General features: G+C 41.6%; 1 protein-coding gene across 1 annotated transcript in view; it reads right to left on the reverse strand.

The window, feature by feature from the left end:
* CMYA5 (cardiomyopathy associated 5) overlaps positions 1-27,367 on the reverse strand; it is an 87,912-nt gene that overhangs the window by 1,852 nt on the left and 58,693 nt on the right. Inside the window, exons 7-12 of the mRNA XM_045796395.2 lie at positions 24,739-24,888; positions 22,042-22,188; positions 20,804-20,951; positions 7,677-7,810; positions 6,344-6,443; positions 4,104-4,277 (exon numbers count right to left, since the gene is read on the reverse strand). Coding sequence (XP_045652351.2) covers positions 4,104-4,277; positions 6,344-6,443; positions 7,677-7,810; positions 20,804-20,951; positions 22,042-22,188; positions 24,739-24,888 — 853 coding nt within the window. The remainder of the gene's footprint in view (positions 1-4,103; positions 4,278-6,343; positions 6,444-7,676; positions 7,811-20,803; positions 20,952-22,041; positions 22,189-24,738; positions 24,889-27,367) is intronic.

The following is a 27,367-nucleotide window of genomic DNA, read 5'->3' on the forward strand; positions in this document are numbered from 1 at the left end:
GGCACAGATTGGAAAAGTGTTTATGAACGTATTTAATGGACCTGTGTAGTTGTGGAAGGAAAGGTTTGAGGCCAGGCTGGGAAGGGGAAATTGCTGAACAGAAGAAGCTAAATTGCCCTGTGCAAAAAATAACGTAAGTTTGGTGTTTTCTCCTGGCAGTCTGAGAAGCAGAGGTTGGGGCCCTGAAAGCGAGGAAGGGGAGAAATGAAAGACAGAGGAGGTGAGGGAAAGGTCTGTGAGGACGGTGAGTCTGAGGGTTGGAAGCACAGCGGCACTGGGGCTGGCAGGGCCTTTAGCCTCTGGGCAAGTGAATGCCCCTGGCAGGGCTGAGAGAGCCGAGGGCCTTTAAGGCCTATGATGTCAGTCTTCAAGGCCCAGAGGCTTGAATACAGGTGTGTTAGGGAATGGCAAGTTGGCAGCGGCACTGCAGAATAAAAGCCCACGTGATAGGGCAGAGGCTCACGGGGATTGGAAAGCAAGCACGGCCCGCACAATGACAAAGGACCTTTTTGATGCCATGCTAACGAGAGGTCTGACAGCATAGAACACAAAGGTGGCAGCTTCAGGGGATAGTGGTGTAGGCTGGGCGCTTATGGGAGGCTTTGGGAGCAGAGGGGCTCATACGCAGCCACAAGGAACAGATTCGAACTGGATAGGTGGGAAAGAGGGAGAGGGAGATCCAGCCAGCAGGGGCAGCAGGAGCAAGGACGAGGTGGCAGAATGAGCAAGCTCCTAGGTCATGGAGAACATCACCATTGCCTAAAGGTTTGGAGAGGACATGGAGTGACTGTGAGGCCATGACGTGAATAGGTAGGTCGAGGGCCAGGATCTAGACCTGCCCCGTCCATCACAGTTGCCACTAGCCACATGTGGCCACTTCCATTCAAACGAATTAAAATTACATACAATTCAGTGTCCAGCTCTTCAGTCCTACTAGCCACATTTCAAGTGGCCGATAGCCACCTGTGACACCATTTTTCTATCTTCAAGGAATGTTTGATTGCACAGCACTGGTCCAGAGGATCCGGAATGCCCGAACGAGCCACTTCCCCAGCCCTGCCTAGAAGGCCTCCGGTGCTCACAGGCCCAGCCCCAGTCAGTTCCTGAGCCAATCCCCACCATGGAGGCCAAGGAGGGAGACACATTCCTCAAAGCCTCGGCTCCACCAGTTCTGCAGGGCTGGAATCGTCCTGCCTACGTCTGCCTCCATTTCCTATCCAGCACATCAGTTCCTTCTCCAACCTGCACTGTGGCCTGAAACCAAGCCTGTCTGCCTGGGGCCAGACTCCCTGCCCCACTTTTGCCTGCCCCTTCCTGGGACTGTCAGTGTCTTTTCAGAGATCATCCAGAAGCCTGACTCTGGATTCCTATGTGACCCTGGAACTGCTATCCTGGGGTCCCCAGGCCCAGGTGGCCCCACTCCCGTGAATCTCACTGCTGGCCCAGACTGAGTCCAGACCCCTTTGGGCTCTGGTGGCTACTCCCCTCAGGGCTCCTCATCCCTCTTCCTGATCACATTAGTCCTGGATTCCTCTCTTTTACCGGTCACACCTGAGTGCTGACATCACTGTAGATGTTTGTAGATTTTTGAGCAAAAAAGGAAGGGACGTGATGAAAACGATGTTCTAGAAAAATCTGCCCGTTGTGACACACAGGACAGCATGGGGTGGGTGCAGACCTCCCCTAGAGGGTACAGGCATGGTGGCTGGGGTGGACCTGGTACAGGAGGTGAGGAGGCTGTGAACGAGGGGAGAAAGTTTAGGGGTGGACAGGAAGAAGTCCAATCAACTCTGTGTCCTCAGACTCTTTCCATTTCTCCTTTCCAACTGTGACATCTTAAAGCTTGGCTTCTATGCAAGTAGAGTCAAGAGTAATACAGTTCAGTTTAAAATCATGAAGCCAGGGGCGCCTGGGTGGCTCAGTCGTTAAACGTCTGCCTTTGGCTCAGGGCATGATCCCGGCGTTATGGGATCGAGCCCCACATCAGGCTCCTCCGCTAGGAGGCTGCTTCTTCCTCTCCCACTCCCCCTGCTTGTGTTCCCTCTCTTGCTGACTGTCTCTCTCTCTCTGTCAAATAAATAAATAAAATCTTTTTTAAAATAATAATAAAAATAATAATAATAAAAAAATAAAATCATGAAGCCAGAAAAGTGAAACACCGGGGCGGGGTGGGGGGGGGTCTGCCATAGGGGCTCTCAAAGTGCCTAAAGCCAGGGGTGCTCTATTTGAAACATGCAGTGAAGGCACTTGAGGCCTGATGTCTCTGTGCTGTGAGCACACAAGTGGGCACACTCTTCCTCCCCGAATCCACCGGGCCTACTCTGGGCCTGAAAGACCAAGCTTGTTGAACCTGTTGACAAGATATAATTCTGTTTTCTAGAGTCCAGGAATTTGTTACTGGAGGCTAGTCTTTGGTTTGGGGGTTTTAAAGGTTCAAGTGTCTAGGGAAATTTTCTTGAAATCTATAGCTAGTTCCAGCTCTAAATCTATTCATTATAAATTCTAGGGCTGAGAGATTTTCAACTCTGGGCAGGGGCTAGGTCCTTAAGCATTGCGCAGCAATGAACATCAATTATCATAATTGCTCTGACTTGATGAAATGTGACTTTAAATAGCTCTGGGAGGTAGTGTCCTTATGAACCATGTCAGAAAATCAAACTGTGTCAAGTAGGATGCGGGGAGAAATGTGCAGCCAGAGATATGCAAAATTCCAATCTGTGGGCCCTTTTCTGGGAACTTGTGAGCACCGAAGGCTTTCTTTTTAAAACATTACATTTGAATAATGCCTCACATTGTTATGATACTTCATAATTTCAAGACTCTTCCTTGCACCTGACTTTATGTGATCCTCACAACCCAAAAATGTAGCAGCCAGGTGCCACTGTCCCCTGACAAGATAGACGAGGCCTACCAGGCATGCTCAAAGGGTTCACTGAACTTCCGATGAGGAGCCCATCGGAGGTTAGTCAAGGATGGGGCCAGAACTAGTTCAGTTTCTAATAAACACCACCCTGTGAGCATATTCAGATCATCCCATTCTTGCCTTATCTCTCTGAGACTAACACAGGTAGGTCATGGTTTCTTCAATTAACCAACTAAACTACTAATACAGTTAGCAACCTTTCTCTGTAAAGGGGCAGATAGTAAATATTTTAGGCTTTGGGGTCATTTGGGCTCTGTTACCACTAGTCAGTCCCACCACGGTAGCGCGAAAGCAGCCACAGACTATATGTAAACAAATGAGCAAGACTGTATTCCAATAAAACTATCAACAAAATTTTACAAAACAGGCAGTGGTCATATTTGGCCTGTGGGCTATAGTTTGCCAATTCCTGATATAAACCAATGAGGGCAAGGTATTGGAGACCCACTTCTTTTCTCACTCCTGTTGACTCCTCTGTGGAGGGAGCTCTTCAGTATTACCCTTGTCCCTTCCCTCACCCTGAGGTGAGTTTAGAAGGAAAACTTGGCCACGCATGGCCTGGAGGTTCCTTCCTTTTCCCTATCTCTGCAGTACGAGCTTCCCTTCCCACTGAAACACCTATCCTTCTTTGTTTCTCCAAGAACCAACTCTGCCCTGCAGGGGTGCAGAAGCTGGCCTGGCCCAGGCTCTGGGTGGGTACAAGTCTATTCATAGGGTTCAACATAAGAAACCTCCTTTCTCAGGGTGCCTGGGTGGCTCAGGTGGTTAAGCATTCATCCCTTGGTTCTGGCTCAGGTCATGGTCTCAAGGTCATGAGACTGAGCCCCGAGTCAGGCTCTACACTCAGTTAAGAGTCTGCTCGGGATTTTCTCTCTCCCTCTGCCTCTGCCATTGCTCCCAGGCATGCACTCTCTTTAATAAATAAATAAATCTTTAAAAAAAGAAAAGAAAAAGGAACCTCCTTTCCCTCAGGTACGAACCACACTCACTAAAATTGGCTTCCTCAGTAATCAGAGTAATAGCTGAGTCTTCATATATTTGATGCTTTTGTTTTCTTTCTTTATTGGCTCAGACCTGGGCAAGGAGGTAGCATTCTATTTGCCAGGTGCCTCAGGGACCTCCGCCTACACATCAACTCACCACCCTTTGACCGAGAAGGGAGGGCAGGGCTCCAGCTTACCTCTGTGGCCCAGAACAGTGCATGTACCACGAAGTGTCCCCTTGCCCCAGGGCACCAGCCTGCACCGCCGAGTGGGAGCAGATGCCAAGTCGGTAAGCCGGGCAGTCTGTGACTGTGGTTTCCCAGTAATGCTGGCCACAGGCAGGCAGCTCCTCACCCAGCACTGATGGGATTCTGCGGACGAAGTGGATGAAGTCAAGCCTGGCTTTAGCTTTTAGCTCATCAACATTCACAAGGTCACACACAGTTGAAGCAGGACTCTATCCTTAGAAACAGCTGGCATTTGACTAAAGACATTTGTTGTCCATTGTGCCCCCAGCTTTGACCTGAGCACCACAGATTTCCACAAACTCTCAACATGCATTTGACATATTTCCACTGGCACGTACAACATGCATGTCTAGCGCACCGCGGCTCTTGAGGAAACTAAGAACCAGGAAATCACCAGAATAATTGCGGGAGAAAAAAGAAATGGCACCATCTCTGCTTTCCAGGAGAGTGAGGAAATATGAGGGAGGCAGGCGGGGAGTTCCAAGAGAATATAACTTGGGAAGTTTTTTTCCGAAACTTGAAGATAGGGAGGAGGAGGAGGAAGAGGAGGAGGAGTCTCCAGAATCTTCTTTACCATCGAGTTCCCATGTTTGCTGACCTTACTGGGCGCAGAGACCGAACGAGGGGCAGCTCTTGAGCGGCAAGACAGCCCGGGAGGCCAGAGCAGAGCGTAGACCTAACCAGGTGTGATGAGTGTGCTTGGTAGAAGCTGTGGTCAACAGTCTTTGGGACTCTGACCTCTTCAGATTGTAGTAGGTGCACCTGAGAGGTTGTTGAAAGGTCTCCTTTTGTCTCACCTTAGCTATTTTTAGAACAGTCACCATGAAATGAACACAAGCACTTTGGACTGCAGATGGGTGACCTTGTTTGCATGAATTGCTCAATCCTGCTTTGAAATGGCTGAGACAGCAAGAAAGCGTTTTTAATTTAAGCAGTGTTAATACTCAGTCAGCACCTTCTCCTTTTTAACAGATGAGAAAATGATTAATGCAAAGGAATGTATTTCACTTTCTCGTTTCTTTACCCAATAACCTCCTTCCAAAGAGGCGGATACTGACAGCCCCTTGCTCCCTGAGCACAGCCCGGCTGCCTGATATTTATGAGCTAATTTTTGGGTTACTAATAAATAAAATTGTATGAAATACATTACAGGTATCATCAGTTACCATCTATGAACTCCTACCAACTTCCAGTCTATTTATTTTCTTTTTGATTTTTTTGAAAAATCAGAAAAAGACCTAAAAGCCCAATCTGTTTCTTAAATCTTTTTTCCCCTGTGAATTCACTTATTTGTATATTTTTTGGCACCTACCATGTCCCAGGCCCCATACTAGTTTCAGGGGATTCAAAGATGCAGAAGGCAAGGCGGAGTGGCTGACAAATGACTCCAGGTATGCTCAGAACTTTTCACGGAAAAGATCAAAGGGCACCAGGGCCCAGGGAAGACTTCCCGGAGCAGGTGGAGCCTCTGAGCTGGGCCACACACAGGGGAAGAGCAACCCGAGAGGAGAAGCGTGCAATTCAGCGCGGTACTGGGGGCTTCCGGGCAGCCACACCGGGGCACCGCGGCGCCGGCGGGCAGCTCATATGGGATACGCTCTTCCAAAGCTTCCCCCTTTTTCTCCCCTGCGATCGTTCTGACCCTCGAAATGACCCTGACAGACCGCTGGCAAAATCACGGAGCCCTCTCCCCACAGTGCCCTCAGCTTTTGGCTCTTTAAAGCTCTTTTTTTGTGGGAGCTACCGGGCGGGGAGGGACAAGAAAGTCTGAAAATCTGAAAGTCTGACATGGGGCCAGAACCAGAAACTCAACAGAATGTCATTCTCCTGTATTCCTTTTCAAGTGGCTGGACACAAACCTGGTTCGCTTGAAAATAAAAGAAGAATTAGCCTGCACTCTTGTTTTCATTAAACCAGAGATGGTACCTGAAAACAGCTCTGTTTTAAACAAAACCATCCGAGGCCGTGTTTGCAATACAAATAGTGACCCTCGCTCCAACTCCGAACTACCGGCCCCTCTTCCCTGGTGCTGAACCAGGACGGAACCGTATGGGTGTGATAGTGTTGATACTCGATACCGTACTCCCAGGCGTGGCCATAACCCAAGCAGATGCTCAGGGCAGGCCACACCAGAGGGACACCTTCAGAAGACTCTACTGCTGAGGCTCCAGGGCCCTCCTCCTACTCACTCTGTCAGCCGCCTCCTCTCAGCGAAGCTGATCACTGTCCCATTGGAGGAAATCTGCAGAGCGGGATGAGCCGTTTCTCTCAGCAGAAGAAATCGGGTTCCTGCCGCAGGGAAGAGGATTAGAACATCACCACAAAGGTAAGTGCTGTCCCTGGGTCAAACACCACATTTTGGGCCTTACTCTCCCTCTCCCCTGACATCAAAACGCCCCGCTCGGTGTTTTCAGAGCCACAGGCTGCAAATCTCATCCACGCTAAGGCATGTGTGAGTGCCACTGGCTGCTTGCCTCTGGCTGGGGCTGCTGGTCACCTCCTGTACAAGAGCTCCCTCTTGACGTAGATACGTCACCCTGAAACTCGCCTAGAATGCAGCATCTCCGGCCCCGTGCCAGACCTACTCAACCTGAATGGGCACTTGAACGAGCTCCTCTGGGGATTCACTTGCACATTCAAGTTGGAGGATGCACTGGTGTAAGCTAAAGGAGCGGTTGTAACAGTGGAAGGTGCAGGCACCATATTGGGACCAGGGGAAATATTTCTGGGCAGGCAGCTCTCATGTCTTCTCTCCTAAACATCATGCTGGCCCCGACCACATCATAAACAAGGCACGTGCACAAGTTTTGGCTGGTTAAGCAAATCGCTGAATGTACCACGCTCAATCTTCTGCCATCTTTGGGTCTAGGATAAGGTAAATAATTAACACCTTTCCATTTCTCACTTCTTTTCATAATAACTGAGAACAGCCAAGCACTTTTTTATTGGCATCATTTGGCAATTTTCTCCAAAATGTCATTGAACAGCTTTATCGCTTCCTTAAGTTACTCATTCATTTATTCAACAAACATTAATTGGCACAAACCATGTGCTAAGCATTAAAAATAAACAGAAGAATAATACTGGAAGCTTGTTCATGGAGTTTATAGTGTAATAAGAGAAGAATATCCCCATCCCACTATCCCTAACATATACTCAAAATATACCCACTAATTATAGCACATTGTGAGCCAAACAAGAATCATCTGGGGGGTTAAAAACACATGTCAGAGACCATCTCCAGATTAATTAGAATAGGGTCTCCAGGAGTGGGACCTGGGCATCAGTATTTTTAAAGTACCCTGACTGATTGCTAATGGGTAGCCAAGGTTGAAAACCTCTTAAACCAGAAAAAGAAACATCTTTGTCTTTGACCCATCTTGCATCCTCATGCCGAAAACCCAGCACTGCCAAGAGTTTGGGGCTTTAAGAAGTGGCCTTCTAGAATGTTTTCTCTAGGCGGTAGAAGGGAAGGAATGGAAAGGCTTGAAAACAGTTGTGTGTGTGTGAAGGAGAAAGTACCTCTGGTGGAAATGAGAACAGCTTCACTCTGCTCGCTTGCCCCAAATGCATTGATGGCTTTCACGTAGAAAAAGTAATTGTCATTGGGTTGGAGGTTAACTTTCAGCTGGAGTCCCTTAATTCCAGAGAATGATCTAAATACAAAAGATAAATAATTTTAAATATAAGGTCAAATGCTAAACAACTCATCATATTTCAATCTTGTAGTGAATGAAAATCTCTCATTAACAACAAATAACTTATTTTTCCCTTTTGGCTACCACTGAGTTAGCAAGCCAAATTCTACAAAATGGTCATGGTTCACTAAGACTACTTTGTCAAATCACTTCTACCTTTGTCAACTTTTATCCACTATATGCCTTCCAGAATGCTCTTTGAAATAAACCATTTTCTTTAATTCAGAAAACAGAGGAATGCTGTGGTTAGTGAGTCTCTAAGAATATGTTATTTTCTTTATCAACGTTTGCCTAAGAGGGCTACTTCTGGATTGAGATGATGTTGCAGCAATCAATAATACAAAGGATGCTAATTTTCTAATTAGCAGATCAGGAAGAGCAGAAAACTTAAGGTGAGTGATGATTTTGGACATGGCCATCATACAAAAGCCACGAAAGTTATAGAAGCAGAAGATCCCTAACAGAAGATAATATCTTTTAAGACAAGCTTAATACCAGCAAGAAAAGAGAGTTCTAATTGCCAAATAAAATTTCCAAAGTTGCTATTTCTCAATCTCCCATGTATATTAAAATAAAAGTGCTGGTAGTAGTGTCTAACTGGCAGCAACTTGTCACAGCCCAACCATTTAAACACATAGACGCTTGTTGGGTTTGAAGATGGAGCTCTCTGAACTTGCCTGGGAACTGAAGTAGTCTTGTGCCTCTTTTCTATTCTCTTTAATCTGCTTGATATCATGGCCTAGAGCATTTATACACATAAATTACACAACTGCTCACTTTTTCAGCCTCCATCTGGAGAGGCTTTGGGCAGATCGCAGGTAGGCTCCTTACTAATGAAAGAATTCCTAACCTGAGTGCTAGTGCCTGGGGCCCTGTTCCCAGGAGCTGTGCGCTTGATAATGGTCAGTAAGAGCAACAGTACAACACCCTTCCTGTCCATTCTCAGAAGGATAGGGGTTTTTTAATCCGTTTGTTTGCTTGTTTGTCTTCGTTTTTCTTTGTGTTTGTTGTTAACAAACGTACTACAAAAGTGTTAGATTCAAAGATTTTCCTCAGGTTACTTCTACTTCTGTTGACTATTTCACTTCTCGATACCTGCCTTAGAGAAACCATGGAGAATCAGAAAAAGGAAAAAGCATCATTGAGAAAACAAACTTAAAGGTTTTTAAAAGCGGAAAAGTCACAGTGCCCTCCACCACCATGTCTAAAAGTGAAAAAACACCCAGCGCGTTCCTCAGAGAGAAGGGGGTAGGGGCGGGGAGCAGACAGGTCTATTTGCGCATGCGCTATTTAGTGTCCTGTGTGGAAGAGATGGCTAGAAACTCCTCAAATATTACTGGTTGTTATTTCAGAACCTACCACCCGACCAGGCCCTCAGCAAGTACTATCTTTAGCCGCGCCAGAATCATAGAGCCACATGTTCAGTGACAACTAATTATGCTTCAGGTAGTTAATGAAAAACTATGTCCTATGAGAATGTAATTCCCGACTGATACCTAGAATATTATTCTGGGGTGGATGTATTGCTTATCTTATTTGAATTGATGACTAAAGAGATGGTTTAAATGTACATTCATTATAACAAGCCGTAAAATTATTGTCTCTGTAAGCATACTTGCGCCTGAACTGAATTTACTTCCTTCACCCATTAAACAAATGTCTATCGATCACTTTTCACGTGCCCAGGCCCTATTACACTGAAGCCTGGCGGGGCGAGGTGGGTGGCAAGACTAGGTGAGGAAATTTCAGCTCCAGAGAAGGGATATAACATGCTGGCTTCATTTTGTCATGACGAGGTTGATAAATACTGAAAATACTGATTTGGGTTAAGTGTTTGCTTATCAGTTTTATGAAGTTTGTCAAGGACAGAATTCCATATATATAGTCAACTGCATCCTATGTCTTACACTCATTCAAAGACTAAAGGTTTACATGGTATTGAAGTCAAAATATGGGATCAGATCCTGCTTTCGGTACGTGAACAGGTCGTGCTGACTTGACAGAACGCACAATGCATCACTGAATCTGTGAAATAAAAGTACCAAGCATGAGAACGAAGATAACATGAAATGTACTAGAGTTTTACTGCTGGCAAGTTGCCATCTTATGCTACAGCACCAGGAGCAAAGCAAAAAACCTCTCATACAAATGATTTATTTCCATGTCTTTCCACTGTCTGACCTCACTTGAATATCATAAAAGCCCTCATACTAGCTCTCCCTGCTTTTCAGCCAAATGAAAACTTTAAAAATTTTGGAATTTGAATCTGAAGAGTGGCACTCTTCCACAGATTATAATTTTTTGTAAGATTTTATTTATTTATTTGAGAGAGAGAGAGAGAGAGAGAGAGAGTGAGCAAGCATGAGCTGGCGGAGGGGCAGAGGGAGAAGCAGTCTCTCCACTGAGCAGGGAGCCCAATGAGGGGCTTGATCCCAGAACTCCGAGATCATGACCTCAGCCAAAGGCAGGTGCTTAACTGACTGAGCCACCCAGGCGCCCCCACAGATTATAATTTTTTTAATTTCAAAAACAAAAATGTCATAACTGCAACCGAATCCACATACCATATTCAAAGCATAGTTTGCAGTAGGACTAAGAGTCAAAGAATATCCAAATGAGGTAAGTGATGACACCACAGATGGAACCACCAGCAAGTTGTTGGTGCTTAGGTAAGAAGGGATATTAACCTTGTCAGTAATGTGACTGATCTATGTTAGAAGGGTTGAGCCAAGAGTAAAATTCAAAAGACAGTAAGAATGTGACATGTAACTCAAATGGAGTCACTTTGGGTCATAGGTGTGGAATTCTCCCTACAAGTGCCACAATGCAGTGGAAGGGGACAGCTCTATATGTGCAGTTTCCAGGAACACAAGGGCAAGGAAGCATCTAGAAACCCTGACTCATCAGCAAGTAACTGATTGCCAGTGGAGCATAAGCATACCAGTAAGAGTACAATCCCAGTGTTCTGTGCCCAACAGGCCTCTGAAAGACTCTCAACCTGCTTGTCTCTCCATTGGTAGGACAAAGGACATTTGTTAAACTCCAGTGTTGTAAAGCAGAGAGAAACTATTTCAAGGAGACCCACTGTCCCCTCAGAAATCTGAACTCATGAGACCATTCCCCTCTTCTGTTATTTCAGAAGGCTAACGAGTGGAAGCCACCAGGAGGCAATGTCTGCCCAATATTATGAAGGCCTTTGTAGCTTGAGACCTTTCATTCTTTAGTTTTTGCAAGGCACAACTGAAAAGTTTGACACAACTAACCATGCACAGTGGGGCAAGATTCATTTCACATGGGAATTGAAAAGGGTCTTTATGAAGTAATAAACCATTAGGACCTAATGCTTAATGGGAAAATAACTAAAAGCATTCCCATAAGTTGGAGTTAGAGACACGAGGTTTAAAAAAAAAAAAGTGATAGGGGTGCCTGGGTGGCTCAGTTAAGCATCCGACTCTTGGTCTCGGCTCAGGTCACAGTCTCCTGGTCTTGGAACCCTGCCTCAGGCTCTGCGCTCAGTGCAAAGTCTACTTCAGATCGTTTCTCCCTCTCCCTCTGCCCCTCTGTGCTTGTGTGCTCTCTCACTCTCTCTCTCAAATAAATAAATAAGATCTTAAAAAAAAAAAAAAGAAAGAAAGAAAGTCATGCAGGGGTAACCTAACCTACCAAGAATTCTAAATTATAAAGCTATGATAATGAAAACTACATGGCACTGGGGCATAAATAGATGGATCAATAAAACAGATTATACATACTAAAGGTCAGGAATAGAGCCAAACACAAGCTCTTGAGTGTATAATAATGGAAGTATTTCAAATCAGAAGGGAAAATGATGGGTTTTCTTAGTGGGACAGCTGGATAGCCATACTAAAAAAATAAAGTTGGATTACTAATTTCACACTTTCTACTGACATAAATTTCAGATGATAAAAGATCTAGTTTTTAAGAATGAAATCATTGGATACCACAAAAAACATAAGAGAATGAGGATTTTTAAATATGAGACAAAAATTAAAGCTATTTTAAAAAGAGATTGATAAATTCAACTAAATTAACATTTAAAAATGTCCATGGCACATGCAGCATCACGCATCAGCAGGAAGATGCCAATCAAAACCATAGTGAGCTATTACTCACACCTGTCAGAATAGCTAGTATCAAAAAGATAAGAAATAACAAGCATTGGTGAGGATGTGGAGAAAGGGGAACCCTTACCCTATTGATGGGAATGCAAAATTGGTGTAGCCACTGTGGAAAACAGTATGGTGTTTCCTCAAAAAATTAAAAACAGAGCAACCATACAATCCAGCAATTTCATTTCTGGGTATTTATCCAAAGAAAAACAAAAACACTAACTTGAAAAGATATCTGTACCCGCATGTTCACTGCAGCATTATTTATAATAGCCAAAATATAGCAACAACCTAAGTGTCCATCAGTGGATTACAGAAGATGTAAGATATATCTCTATACAGATCCAGACCTAGCTACAGATATATCTCACACTAGAATAGTACTCAGCCATAAAAAGGAATGAGATCTTGCCATTTGTTACAACATGGATAGAGCTAGATGGTATACTGTTAAGTGAAATAAGTCAAACAGAGAAAGACAAACACCATACGATTTCAAAAAAAAAAAAAAAAGCAAACAAAGCAAAACAGAAACAGACTCAAACACAGAGAACAATCTGATGATTGCCAGGTTGCGGGTGGTGGGGGAATGGATGAGATTGGGGAAGGGGATGAAAAGATATAAACTACTAGTTATAAATGAGACATGAGGATACAAAGTACAATATAGGGAATGTAGCTAATAGTATGTAATAACTTTGTATGCTAACAGATGACAGGTAGATTTACTGTGATCACTTCATAAGGTATATAAATGTTGAATCACTATGATATATACCTGAACTAATATAATATTGTATGTCAACTACACATCAATAAAACAATATGCATGGCAAAAAATTTTCAAAACAAATTTGCAACTCATGTTGTAGATGAGGGCTAATGTTCTTTAAAAAACAAAGAGCTTCTACAAATCAATAAAAAAAAAAAAACCCTACAGTCCAACAGGAAAAAAAATGGGTACAGGAAATGAGCAGTCACAGAAAAGGAAGTACATGGTTCTAAAACATATGAAATGATGTTCAACCTAATAAGAGTAATGCACGCTGAAATTATAATAAGATTCCATCTTCTACCTATCAAGTATCACAGATCAAAAGTTTTATCGTAGTCTGTGTAGGCAAGGAAGCACTCTCGTATGCTGCTGGCCTGTATGTAACAACTACAGCCTCTATGGAAACGGTTTGGTAATATCTATCAAAATCCAAAACGTACATACCTTCATCCATTCTATTTCCAGGACTTTTTCTTGCATATATCCTGGTACACATGTGAAATGACACAAAGGGTTTTTTCTGAAACATTGTTTGTGATAGCAAGAAATTGGAAACAGCTTAAGTACCTTTCAATTGGTCAAATAAATCAAATTATATTCTTAAAACAGAATATAATGGAATTGTTTTTAAAATTGAGGCACTTCTATATGCATTGGTATAGGATACTCACCAAGAACTATTTTTAAACAAGAAAAGCAAGGTGATAGAAATATCTACAGGATGATACCATTTGTTGAAAAAAAAATTATAGATGTTTGTATATGCACAGACTACCTGGACGGATAAATATGAATCAGATAAGAGTAATTGCCTCCAAGGCGAAAAACTGAGTAGGTGACAGATAAATAGAAAGGAGACTTAACTTCCACTGTATCCCTTTTATATCTTTGAGTTTGTACCATATGTACTTATTACCCAAAATCAATTAAATAATTTACTTTTAGAGCTGTATTACAAGCTCAGGAGTTTGCAGAACACACATTTATTTGAATTTTGTAAAGTAGCGTCCCTAGGAATTCGATAATTCGACAATTTGTGTGGGATGGAAGCAAGAAACGCACATGTGCTTCAGGTCATCTGAGGGGCTGGTAACCCTGAGGAGTGACTACCTCTGCACTGCCATGTCTAACACCTAGATTTAAGCATGTTTTCTTCCCAGAGGAGGGAGGGCGGTGTGTGTACAAACAATATGGAGGAATCCAGTGCCATTACTCCTGGAAGCAGCCTACGGATGGTGCTGTCACTGCAGTGCACACCAGATGGCTAAATAGGAATTGTTTGTTAAAAACACAGTGGGTTCTTGCTAGCATTCCTGTTGGCCGCACCCACATTCAGACAGTCAGTCAACACCATTTAGTGTGAACTATGAACAGAGTACACTGCTGGGCCAGTAAAGTAGCGTTTCCCAAACCTGCATGGACACATTAGACCTTCTGAATCAGAACCTCTTAAGGGGGCTTGGGAATCTGAGCTTTTACAAACAGGCCAGTTGATTTTTATGATCAGTTAGGTTGGGGAACATACTTGTAAGATAGAGTGGGGTGAGGAGAGGTGGAAAGGGGGAGGAATAGGAAAAAGAAGAAAAATCCACGAGAATGTAAGCAACACTAAATGCAAGAACTAATTGTTGCTGTTGGAAGCCATTTTGAAAAAACCTTAACTCCTTGTAAACATGGAACTTTTTGTTTTAAGATGAAACATTTTGGTTAAATCAGGATTAAGAAGAAAAAGATTCTTTACATACTGATTTTTGTTCTTAAAACTTGGTAAATAAAAAATTTTTAACAGGACTATTTTTTTCTCTGATAAATGAGGATATTACGAGATTTGGTGTTAACTAAACATCACTGTTAGTTCATAATAGCGTAGAAACACAAGAGCGAACCCTGCCAACCATGGGACTTAGGCTTTCCTGTAATTAGATCTCTCACAAGATCCAAGTGAGCCAAAAGATTCCAGCAGAATGATCCTGGATTTTTGTTTTCCCTGTGGTTCCCCACCAGATCCTGAATGATACCATTTCTATTTCAGGCAGAGAATCCCAGGAGGCTAGTAACATCCATTACTCTGGATTCTCGAAACTCTCCTTTACCACTCCAAGGTCCCATATGTGAACAATTACTTGAGGTCCCCATAGAACTGCCTGCCCAGAATGGTGATTTAACATTATGATTTCAGATCCAGTTTAAAAATGATTACATCAGGAATGTTTTTGCATCTTTTGTAAAACAGCTCTTAAAGACAATCACTATTATCTTGTTTAATAGCCCTTATATAAAGATCTACATGAAAAATTCATCTTAGAGCTGAATGTCAAGAAATATAATTGTCTCCTAGTGAAATGTTATGCTTCCTTTTTATAAAAAGATGAGTTATGTAATCTTTCTTTCTCCCTCTTGCTGTCTCCCCCTCTCTCCTATTTTCACCTTAGATACCAGGAAGTTCAATTTAAATTTTCTGTTCCATTGAGCTACTGTTCTTAACCTATACTTTCTGATACAATCTCCTCAGCCCTGCATGATCTGGCTCTGGTTCTTATAGGATTGTTTCTAGTGGTTCTATTATGTCTGGGTCTTTTAATGTGAACAACTTGAATACTTTTGGAAATTGACAGAACATAAGTTAGAAGTGAAGGAATAGCCTGGGTTTTCATTGATGAAGTTTTACTATACAACCAGGAGGTGTATAGGATTGTAAATGATCACAGTTAAATCAGATTCATTTGGGAAGAAAGATTTCATTTAGGAAAAGCCGAATGTCAAGAATACCGGGCAGGGAGGGGGGGCGGTGCAGTGTGGAAATGATCCCACAGCTCACTCTCCCAAGGGCTCGCTTCTGAGGGATATCACCTGGGTCAGGAAAACAATACCATAAAAAGATTGGCTGTTAGCTCTTAAATACTCATGAGTTGTGGCCCATTCATGTCAGCGATCCTCCTGTCACCCCGAGAAGCAAGCATGGGGCAGGAATAACGGCCTCCTCTATCCACAGGTTGTGAAGGTCAAATCATTTGCCGTTGACCATTGGTCATCAGTTTTCCATCTGAAAACTTAGTACAAAGTTTTTTTTTTTTTTTAAATAAAGAAATACTGGGATTCTTCATTTCCTGCTCAGGTACTAAGATCATTAGAAAACTCGCCCTTATTTGTCCTTATTATACAGACAGAGCAGCAGGTGTCCCCAGCTGGAAAACCCAACTGTGATAGACATTTCTGTTCCCCACCCACCATGTGTGGCCCTGAAAGCTGGAAGCAGGAAGAATGTGAGCTTACAGGCCCAGCACCCAGAGCCCAGCCCACCCTGGGGATGCTTCTGGGGAAGGGGACCCAAGAAGGTCTCCGCACCCCTACCGCCTCAGTCAGAGGGGAGCAGGAAGTTCACTACCAACTACTTTTGTGGTGTATTGAGTCTCACAGATTTGTCATTCAGTACACAGCTTCTCTCTGCACAGCCCACACAGCTAATCCCTGTACTATATTTCTCTCAGTTTTCCCTCCTCCACCCACAGTTCTGCTGACTTCTCTCCACACAGGAGAGACAGAACAGCTGAGGAAACAGCCGAGCGGTGGAAAATTTTTGAAAGTGTTTTGAGCCCACCCAACCTGAGGAGAGCATTCAAAGAAAAACAGGAAAGGGTGAGTAGGAGCTCCCTCAGCCCCCACACACAAGCCGGGGATTGTCACTCCCGCCCACCCCCAATCCCAACAGGGGCCGACTGCTGGGACCCAGCCATGGTGCCCACACACAAAAATATGCAAATGTGTTTTCTCTGAGGATTATGGAATGGAGGCAATTGCTTGGTTATTTCAGATACCACGTCATGGAACTTGGGAGCTCAGTAGGCTCATTCCATTCAAACACTCACCATAAGAGTTCAGCCAGCATCTTTGAACTTAAATCAGAATATTTAGAGGCCATCATACTGGGAGAAAGAATGCAGGTCTGAAGATGAATGTGTTTCTGTTCTGGCAACCAAAATTAGATTCCCCAGTCTAAAGGGTAATCAATACCCTGAGTGTGTGTATGTGTGTTCCTATTACTCATCCTTTTCTCCATTCCCTTAATTTCCTTCAACTTCTCTTCCTACTCCAGACCAGAGCCTTTAAGGCTGTCTTTTCAGGGATTGGGAGTGAGAAAGAGATGAGAACTCATTTAGTCCTTACCTCTCCTCTACCAGTTAGACCAGAAATTCCAGCCAGTTAGACAACTTAAGGGTGGCAAAGCCAAAAGGAGTTTGGCTACTCCCCTCATTCACCCCCTCATTCATTCATTCATTAAACAGACCTTTACTGAATATCTACATAGATTAAGGTCCCCATCCTCACCCAGCCAACCTAGTCACATCAAAAAGAAGTAATCTTTGATCACCCCTCACTCCCCAGCACTGACCTCTGGATCAGGTTTTGGGTCTGGCTTAGCATAGGGTTTTTGGATAGAACCCAGAATCAATGAAAGGGTTATGCAACCAGTGGCGAAACAAGATTATCAGTGCTGTTCTCTATGAGTGATCCATTAACGAGTTTCCAGCCCACAGACTAGGCTGTTCCTATCTCCTACCCTAGCATCCAAGCACTAAAATTAACTCATTCACCATTCTTCCCTATTTTGTCAGCACAGGTTATTTTGTTCCCATTTTGAATAAGAGATTACGCTTAAATCCAGCCTAACTGTTCTTACTGGTATCAGTACTATGTGTTCAGTGCTAACTGATATTAACCCATTCAGGTAACACATATTTATTGAGTAGCTACACTATGCCAGATACTGTCCCAGACACTGAGGCTGCAAATTTTCATAATGATCCCTTCATGGAGCCAACAAGTGAGTGGGATCAGACAACTCTTGGCTTGCTGTTCTTTCCAAAACACAAAATAACTCTAACTATGCATGGCTGTGCAAAAAACCAAAGTGAAGAATGTGGTTCTAATAGAATGGAACAGTAGGGATTGTTTGCATTTGTTGACTAGAGGTGATAAAGTTTTAAGTTTCTTTGTTTATCAATTCTACTATCTGACTAGCTGTGTACAGTTGTTCTTTTAGAGATAGAGCAATATAGGTGATAGTTAAATAGTTAATAATGTTTTTTTAGAGTTCTGAACCATCCAACCCTGTAGGAATGCTTTCAAGTTGGCTTGAAGAACCAGATAGTCGAAAGACTAAAGCACATGGCCACTCCCAAAAAGCAGAATTTTCCTTCCTTCTGGAACTCTTAAATTGGAGAACCAACAGAGATACAACTGAGTTTTGCAGCTCTGGGCCTCTGAGATTAGGGATGAATGATTCCAGTCCCTTGACGCTAAGCTGGGCTATAAGACATTGAGGCTCCTTGTATTGATGAGGGATGGAGTAAGTACATCAGCGATAGACTTAGCAAATGAAGAGGGTAGTGACTTGTGATCAACAAATTTGTGCTTGATTCAAGAAATTAATTTTTTGGTCAGACGCAGCAGGGTTCCAGAGGCTGGAGAGCCATCCCTGGGTTGTGGATTGGACATCCATTCCACCTCCTGGCACTGAGGAGTCTTTTAGCACCTAACTGGAAAACAGCTCCATCTCCAACACAGCTCCAAACTATCGAGACTCTGCATGTGGAATTTCCCTTCACTTTAAATTGCTGGACTATTTCCATTCAATAACAAAGGATCCTTGTATTGTTCTATAACTGCTAGGAACTTATGCTTATCCAGCTTCTCAGATGTTCTCCTTTAATAAGAAAAATTAAAATGAACCCACTGGCAAAGTCTCAAATAGACTAAACTAATGACAAGTCTTATGTTTTAATTAGCTCAACTTTTGTCTTAATAAAAGTAGTGGGTGGCCATTTTTTTTCTTACAAATGGAACCGTCATTGGTTTCTTTGGCTTTAATAGAAGGATTTGTTTGGAATGCATTATCATTGCTGATACTAAATGAACATTTTGTTTGTTTTTTTGTTTTGTTTTATTTTGAGGGCCCCAGGGTGATCAGGGAAAGGAAAAACACTGATCAAAGAAGTTTTGAATAATGGTACTTCATTCTCTCTTTAATCTATGATTTTCATGTGACAAAAGAAACTGTGGACACATAATAATTCTGTGCTGTCAGGCTGTTGAGGTATGCTAACTCAGTCTGTGTACTAACTCAAGGTTTAGAACTAATGGACAGAATAAGACACATCTGAGTTTAAATCCTGACTCCAAATTCTCATTCCATCATTTAATACCTTGGCCAAATTATTTAACCTCCTTGAATCTCAGTCGTAGGATTGTTGAGAGGGCTGAATGAGATTTAGCCCAGTTCTTGGCATGTTGAAGACCCTCAATGAATGACATTTGACCATCCATCCCCCCCCTTTCCTTCTTCCTATACCCACATTCATGAGATGACATCACAGTTCCCTTAGTGAGATGGCTACTGAGTCTCAGGGTTTCTCGATCTCTGCTGATTTAAGGATCCAACTGTGCTGATATTATTTATGCAAATGCCAGCTGGGAGCTGATACCATAACAAGGATGAGTCATTTCAGAGCACTCCTTAACGGTCTGATTTTGCCTCAGAAAAAACTGGGTTTTCCTCACTGCTGGTGGAGAACAGTGGGAGAGATTCCCAGGGACTCGGGCACTGCTGATACAGGGTTCTCATGACACCAAGGGTTTTTGTGGAGAAGGCCCAGGACTCCCCTAAGTGACGTTAAACAGGAATTAGCAGCTTGGACTTTGAAATCTGACAAAATGGGGCTTGAATCTTGATTGTTACTTGCCAGCTGAGTACCCTCTCAAAGTGTCTGTTTTCTCTCAGAGTTCCAATGGGAATTAAATAAGGCAATGTGCATAAAAGCATTGAGGTGACCGGCACATAGTAAATTCTCAATAAAAGTCTGTTATGATCTCTTCTGTCTCTATCTCCCTCTCTCCCTCCTTTCCTCCTCCTTCTCTCTCTTCTTCTCCCATCCCATCTTGGTCAGGTTTTACCTCTCTGTTTGCTAATTACTGAAGCCTGCATTTGACACATTAACAGAGATGTTGTTTTTGTACATTTACTATGTTCTCACTTCTGCTGAAATGCCTACATGCCACCCATACTCTCGACATTAATTCATTCTTTGATCATTATTTTATGAAGCCTGTCTTCACATATTTGAAAGAAACTATAATTATTGCTCAGTCATATGAAACCTCACATAACTAACTAAATAGTTGTTGATTAATCATGTAGATAATCAGGAGCTTAAATAATATACTTTATTAAAAAGCTGTCTAATTTCACACCATTATTTCTAAGTTTTATATTCTACCAAAATAGTTTATCTCAATAAACTTCATTTTCAAAAAAACTAAAAATGTCTCTATTAAAATATGAGCATTAATAATAATGATCTGAATATGCATCATGGAATGTGAAGTTGCCCTATTGCCATGGATTAGAGGCTAAGAAATCACCATCTCAGTAAATAAATTAACATTTACCAAATGCCCCCAGGATGCACAGCCCTTTACTGATAAATGTAAAGCTTTCTACGTTTAGAGAGAGAGCTTCCCATTTCTTTTTTTCCTGGAAAAATCTCTTTAGATCCTTCATGATCTTAGAGAGGCAGGTATGTCTCTGTAATAACATATACATAATTAGCTCTTTTACAATACCAATTCATCAAGGAGACACAGATTTACATTATATACAAGCTTACTATTAGTCTCCTGAGTTAGGTGTATCTATTCTGATATAACTACTAAAAAGTGCATGAAATATGCATAAATCCTGTCTAACGACTCAAGTTAAATATACCTCAAAGAATGTTCTAGCTTATTAAAATTTGCATACATTTTTCTTACAAGGGAGTCATTATTCTGCATTGTAGCATGTGTCTTATTACAAACTTGGAGTTCATTGATGAATAGTGACGGAGTTGCAAATTAAGTCAACAGCTTAATTAGCTCAGCAAGATTTTAGGAAGCTCTTCTCCCCCTGTGAGCAGAAGCTCAGAGTTAGGTTAGGACCTTCAGCTGAGTTCCAGGCACCCTGGGCTCTCCCCATGGAGAGGTGAAGTCTCCTAAGGAGAGGATCCTTACCTGAGGCCCTCACCCTCTGGAGAATGCTGTCTGCAGTACTCCAGAGTATAGGTCTCAGTGGCCTCTGGGTTAGCAGGCCGCCATCGGATGGTGGCCATGTTCCAACACACTGTACAGTCTTCGGCTCGGATTACAGGGGTGGAGGGTGCTGCAAGAAAGAACCAAATCAGTTATGGAACAATCAACATCAGCTCTGCTTCCCTGGTACCCTAGAAAGAGTGCTTGGACATGATTTTATTTTAATTTTTGATTAAAAAATACATTCTTGGTTGAAAGCCCAAAAGATATAAAAATTTATATAATGAAAAGTCTCCCTCCCATCTCTACCTTCCAAATTGCAGTTTTCACCCATCCCCAGAGAGTCTCTAATATTAGCTTCCTGTAAATCCCACCAGTTTCTTTATACATATACAAGCAAATAAAAAGGAAGATTCTTGTCCACCTCCCTTCACACTAAAGTTAGCCATGATCTTGCCTTCAGTAAGTACTCAATAAATACTTGTTTTAGAAGGCAAGAAGAAAGGATAAAATGGTGGGAGTGAGTCATTTCTTCCTCTGAGGTAGTTACAATGATTTTCAAGGCAATGCAATCTTGGTTTATGCCACACCTACTTCAGCCCCCTGTGAAAAAGGCTCCATCGCATTCCCAGTTGAATATCATTCCTGAAAACTCTTTCAGGGCTCCTAGCACCCATATGATGAAGCCCAAGCTTCTTACCTTGGCAAACATGGCCCCCAAACACTAGCCTTTCTTACCTCATGTCATTCCTCTCCTTGTTTTTAAGTCAAAGAAGTAATACCAAATATCTTGTAATACCCTGCACATCGATACTGTTTCTTACCTTGATGTCTCTGCTCATATGTTTTCTTCACATGGAATACACTCCTTTAACTGATCCTTTAAAGGATTCCATTCAGACATCAATTCTAAGAAGCCATTCCAGATCCTGCCCCTGCCCCAGACCCTCACGTGTATCTCTGTGGAGTGTTCTCATAATAACTTGCAAATAACTAGATCATGGCCCTTACCACAATTTTTTTATGATCTACTGTTTTTTCTCTCTCACACTTGACTGCAAGCTTCTTGAGAACAGGAACCCAGTTTTAGTCATCACTGTATACTCAGCACGTACAACACCCAGCATACAATAGGTGCTTAATAAATGCTTATTAGTTGATCTTAGTAGTCTGCAAAGAATTGAATATTGCCTCCCAACACCCCCTTAAGTTCTCTTTACCTGTTCTAAAAATTGCCCTTTCGCTGGGCAGGCTACATCCAGTGAAGTTCACAGCCATTACCCACACTTGATAGCATCGGTCAGGATCCAGATCTTCAAAAATGCAGTAGCTTTCTTTCACTGTCAGTCTGTATTCTTCTACCAAGTCTAGCATAAAACACAATTATAAACTCTAGGGTGTCTTCCAAAGTTAAGTGAAAATTATAACTATTGGAAGAATTGCTCTACTATTTTCAGTGGAAAATTCAAACTGATAAACTTACAGATATCATTTTGAGATAGTTCTCACTTTAGAATACATAAGAAAGCAACGGCATGGTAAAAAGAGATATTTAGAGTGATGAATTATTAACTTGTGAACACATATCAGAAAATAATAGTGTATTAGTAACATTCTGAACTTCATCTGCTACCATTTAAATAACTTATTTCAATAGAAAACACTAAAATGGCATAGTTTATGTTAGCTTAAATCTCTGCAGTACATTCTCAAAAAATTCTTAAGAAGCAATGCCAATATTTCAGGAGAGTATGTAATAAAATATGGACAACCCCATTTTTTCTAAATTTATGATGTTATAAAGCACCTTTCCAAATTAGTAAACATTTTTAGTACTCAGTATGATTTTCAAAGTTTCAAATTCTGGTTCCTTCTCATGAATTTCAGAATCCTTTCAACTAGAGAGTTCCACAATTTATAGAAATACTTAAATAACTTTGATAAGTCATAAACTATTCCAAAAAGTAACTTGTTCAATCAAGACACTTCCTACGATTTCTTACATTATTTTACTTTCAACATTTTAGTGGCATTCTTACTCGATACCATTATGAACATGTGCCCCTTTGGGCCAATCTGATTATTCTTACTGAAATGTTTTCTCCTTTACAAAGAATTATTTTCTTTTTTACATTAGCCCATGGTCACTTTAGTTCTCCTCCCTTATTTCTCTTGAAAGTCATGTCTTCAAACTCCTCCAGTTAAAAAGCCCAGATCGTTTTCTTTTAAAGGAAATTTAGGAGCTCTTCAACTCAGTTTCTTTAATTGCATCTTTCCAGCCCAATGAGCTATACTTTCTGGGTGGAAAGTTTGGTTTAAAGAATCTCATTAGGACTTATACACTGAAAACCATTTCCCCACATTGTAGGAACTGTGGCTGCAGTCTTCAATGGAACCATGCTCTTCAGCTGAGTCCTGCTGCCCCAGCACTTCTTTCAACAATGCACATAGTGTATGTTGGGGGAGACCCCACACGCAGCGCAGTATCACGATATAGATCACTGGATTAGCTAACTGGCATCAGCAGATTTCAAGGCATTGAATGTGTGAGACACAGGACACTTAAGTGTTTGGGGGCTACGGGTGGGGAGGAGCTGAAGCACTTGAAAAAAACCACTCCAGGCAATAAATTGGTGTTAAGAGGAGTCTTGGAGTGCCACGAATTTCCATGATATCTACAACTAGATATCAAGGAAGAAGAAGTGTGCTATAATAAAACAAACACAGAAACAAGCAAACCAAAACATAAGGTTTGGAGTCTCAAAGATGTGTGCTTGAATCCTACCCCTGCCATGTATAAGTTGTGTGGCCTTGGGCAAATTACTTAACCTCAGTTAAGTAAGCCATCAGTTTTCTTATTTGCACATGGGGATTATAACACTTAGCTTGTTGTGTTGTGACAGATATACGGTCATATCACCAGTAAAATATGCAGTCCTTAATAGACAAACTCAGCCAACTTTACGCTATGCCTATGGTTGCCTTTTTTTAACTTTTTCCTAATTTAAATAAGTATCATATGACATCTCAAAAGACTTAAATCTTGGTAACAGTGAAATATAATTTGTTCCTCATGACAAATTGGGCTCCTGGGTTTTGTAATGGCATGTCCATTCTGTCACATGCTCATCTGGTTTCCAAAATATGTGGGTCTGTCTTCAACAACAATATAAAATGCCAGCACGTCAGCTCTGATTCATCAGGAAGTACAAACTCAAAGTGTTTGGCTTCTAGGTCTTATTAGAAATCTTACTGAACAGAGAGATATTTACAGAGGCTCGACTAAATATGTGTCATACACTCACCCTCCTAATCACTTTCATTTCTATCTGCATATTAATTGGAGACACAAGGAGACTACACATACTGAGGCCCATGCCTTGAGAATTGTGAACCCTGAATTAACCTTTATGGTTTGTTTGCAGCTTTTATCAAGGTGGATCTGAGAAACCGCCAACCATGACATCCAATACTGCATTTGCGTTAAAAGTATTATGGAGGAAACCGTCCTGTATACAGCTCATTTCTCCTCTGCAAATCGGTACATGCTATACTTTCTTTTAGACTCAAGTGCTGATTGAGACTTGTTCTCCCTGAAGTGCTGGTGTGTTACCTCCTTTCTGAAAATGAGAATCTCTTAGTTGTTCCTGTAATCCTGAGAGGTCAAAGCCAAATTTGAATCTCAATTACAATATTTGTGTTGCCCATTATGATGTTTATGCATTTTCTTTTCCTTAATTCTGATTTCCAATTTTTGCTTATATGTGCTATGTTTGCTTATACGGTTGTTGGTTTGTTGTTTTTATATGTGGCTATAAATGCTTTGTGGAATGAGTCATAATGCGGATATCTTCAAATACTTCACATTAAGATGCAGAAACGTACACACGCAACTGTGTTTGTGTTCGCAATCCTACCGTTTACTTCTTGGTCATCTTGTGGCTCCTCCATGCAGTAAACCTGGAATGAGTCAATGACATCTTCCTTGTTCCTGCTCCAATAAACTGCAATTGTCGTGCTGGTGGCCGAATTTGGTTCCTGAGGTTCTAATCTAGGAGGCTGGGGAACTGGAATAAAAGCAAGATTTATTAGCACTAATCCTCTTTTTACTCATTGATTCTCTTTCTTCGCAAAAGTCATTTATGCTTGTTGAAAAAACTTCAAACAGCACAGAAATACATGGAGTAAAAGTGGAAGGGTTCCCTTGTTCTCAACCACACCCACCTAAGCATATTCGCTGCAGGCGACCACTGTGACATTTGAGTATGTATTCCTCCAAAATGTTTTTTATGCCTTTGTATATGCATGCTTATATACATAGAGAAATACAAATAGACCCCAAAATGTGATCACTTGATAATGCTCTTCTGTAGTCCTATGTTCGAGTAATAAACTTATGCAGGTTAGATGATGCATCATATGATTTGGTTTTCCTTCAAAATGAAAACTTGAGTTGCTTTGCTACATAACCACTGTTGTATCCTTCTACATAAATAGAGTCTATATTCAGAACAGAGACAAATAAAACCCTTTCAGATCCACTTGCTACATCATCAAAGCTGAAAAAAGACTGGTATGAATAAAATATCAAAATACACTTTCTGAAATTACTATCCCATTTTCTTTTTCTAACGTGACTACACCACCAATTTTTTTTTAAATTAAACAAAATATAAAAATTACATAGGAGAAAAAGTACACTATTAGCTGGTGCAAAGGTAAGGCTTAGATATTTAATATAACTCTATTTTTCTGAATTTTGAATTCAGACAATATCCTCAAGTGTTTTCATAGAGATTTTTAAAGTTTACATTATGCATATTGAACATTAATGGTATGTACAATGCCATAAATCAAGCTCCTATGCAACTCTCGTCCAATATTTTAGAGATACAAATGCATTGAACATATTTTACAAATTAGAGGAAAAGTTTATTCCTATGGTTGAGAAGATGTCGTGCGTTTAAATTTGTTTTTGTGGTTATTTTTTCCAGTCAACATTTCCTAAGAGATAAGCTTACTGAAATACCATGGGCCAAATTTTATGAGATTAGTTTATGAGAAGTCAACACCAAAGGAAAAGAAAACAAAGATTAGGTCAAAAAAAGAAAGAAAGAAAGAAAAAATAATAAATGGGTCTAAAGAATGGAACAAAAAGAGGCAAATGGAAAAGATTCGATAAAGAGATAAAGAGCTGAGGAAATACAGAGTTACGAAAAGGGAGAAGCTGGATAAGAGAGTGGTCAAGTTTATGGGCTTCAAAGCAGAGAAACCAGTCTGCGGTTAAATGCCAGATCCCCCATTTAATAGCCATGTTAGCTTAGCCCAGGTTTCCCCATCTTTGAAATGGGAGAACGATAATAATAATAATACCATTTCCTCCCAGGTTTGTTGTAAGCAGCATATGTACATTAAGTGCTTAGCAGATTGCCTGACACATAACCAGTGCTAAAGTTTCAAAAGGCAAATTGTCCTTGGCGGGAGCACGGGAAATGGAGGCAAGAAGGAGGTAGCCCGTGAAGATGGGAGTTGAACTGGGATCCATGATCTGGTAAATCACAGAGGGACTACAGAGGTAAGACATGCTGAGCAGGCTGCTTGATAACCTCAGAAGCCTGCCTGTCAGAACACACCCCCAATGAATGATAATGCTTCAGAGCCCCTCACACTGCCTTGACTTTCCTGTTTGTCTTCCCAGCAGGAAATCAGTGTCACTTTCTAAAGGATTCCATTCAGATAAATGTAGTTCAATGAATTTTCATGCTGCCCATACTGAAGAGCCAGGCAGAATACTTCAACTATTGTCAACCATCTTTTAACAGAGCAGAACTCCTTGAGGCATGAACATGAAAATCTCCCTTTCTTTTTTCCTATGAGTTTTACATTGAGCTATATCTGCTTTTTAAAATGGCAACATGTTTTCAAAAATCTCTCTCTCTCCCAGGTAGCTTAACAAACTTAAAAAGTGATATTTACTCTCCCCCAAATCACCAAATTTTAAGAAAGAGGTGGTTGTAGGGAATTAAGCAAAGCATGTGTGCTAGGCATGATCTTGTACCTCATGTGCTCCTTCCCCCCAGATTATTACATCTTTTCAAAAACAGGAAACATTTTTACTTTTCAAAGTATTCTAAAATTAAAAAAAGAGAGTAAGAATATTCTATAGATGCAATCCAATGATAATGGCTAGATTTACAGTTCCTCTGTGGCAGGATATCAGGGAGTCAGATTTCATACCTGTTTACACTTCTATAGGAATAAACTTGCATAGAAATAATGCCCAAAAAATACAAAATGGGATTTGAAGGCTTCTTTATGGGAGGCTAAGGAATTGAGCAGAGAAAATATACCACGGATTCCCTCTTCCTGATGGAGTGTGCCCATAAAGAGCTGTCACACTCAGTTAAGCAGCAGATCAACTTGGACTTCAGAACCTGTGCGGCCAGATAGATTCCCACTCCATTTAGCTGTTCCCAGGAGAGCAGCATTATTCGCAATAACCAAAATGTGGAAGCAACCCAAGTAGACGTCAATGAGTGAACAGAT

This window comes from Ursus americanus, chromosome 5, assembly GCF_024610735.1.
Source record: "Ursus americanus isolate L20-20 chromosome 5, mUrsAme1.1.p, whole genome shotgun sequence".
NCBI classification, from domain to species: domain Eukaryota; kingdom Metazoa; phylum Chordata; class Mammalia; order Carnivora; family Ursidae; genus Ursus; species Ursus americanus.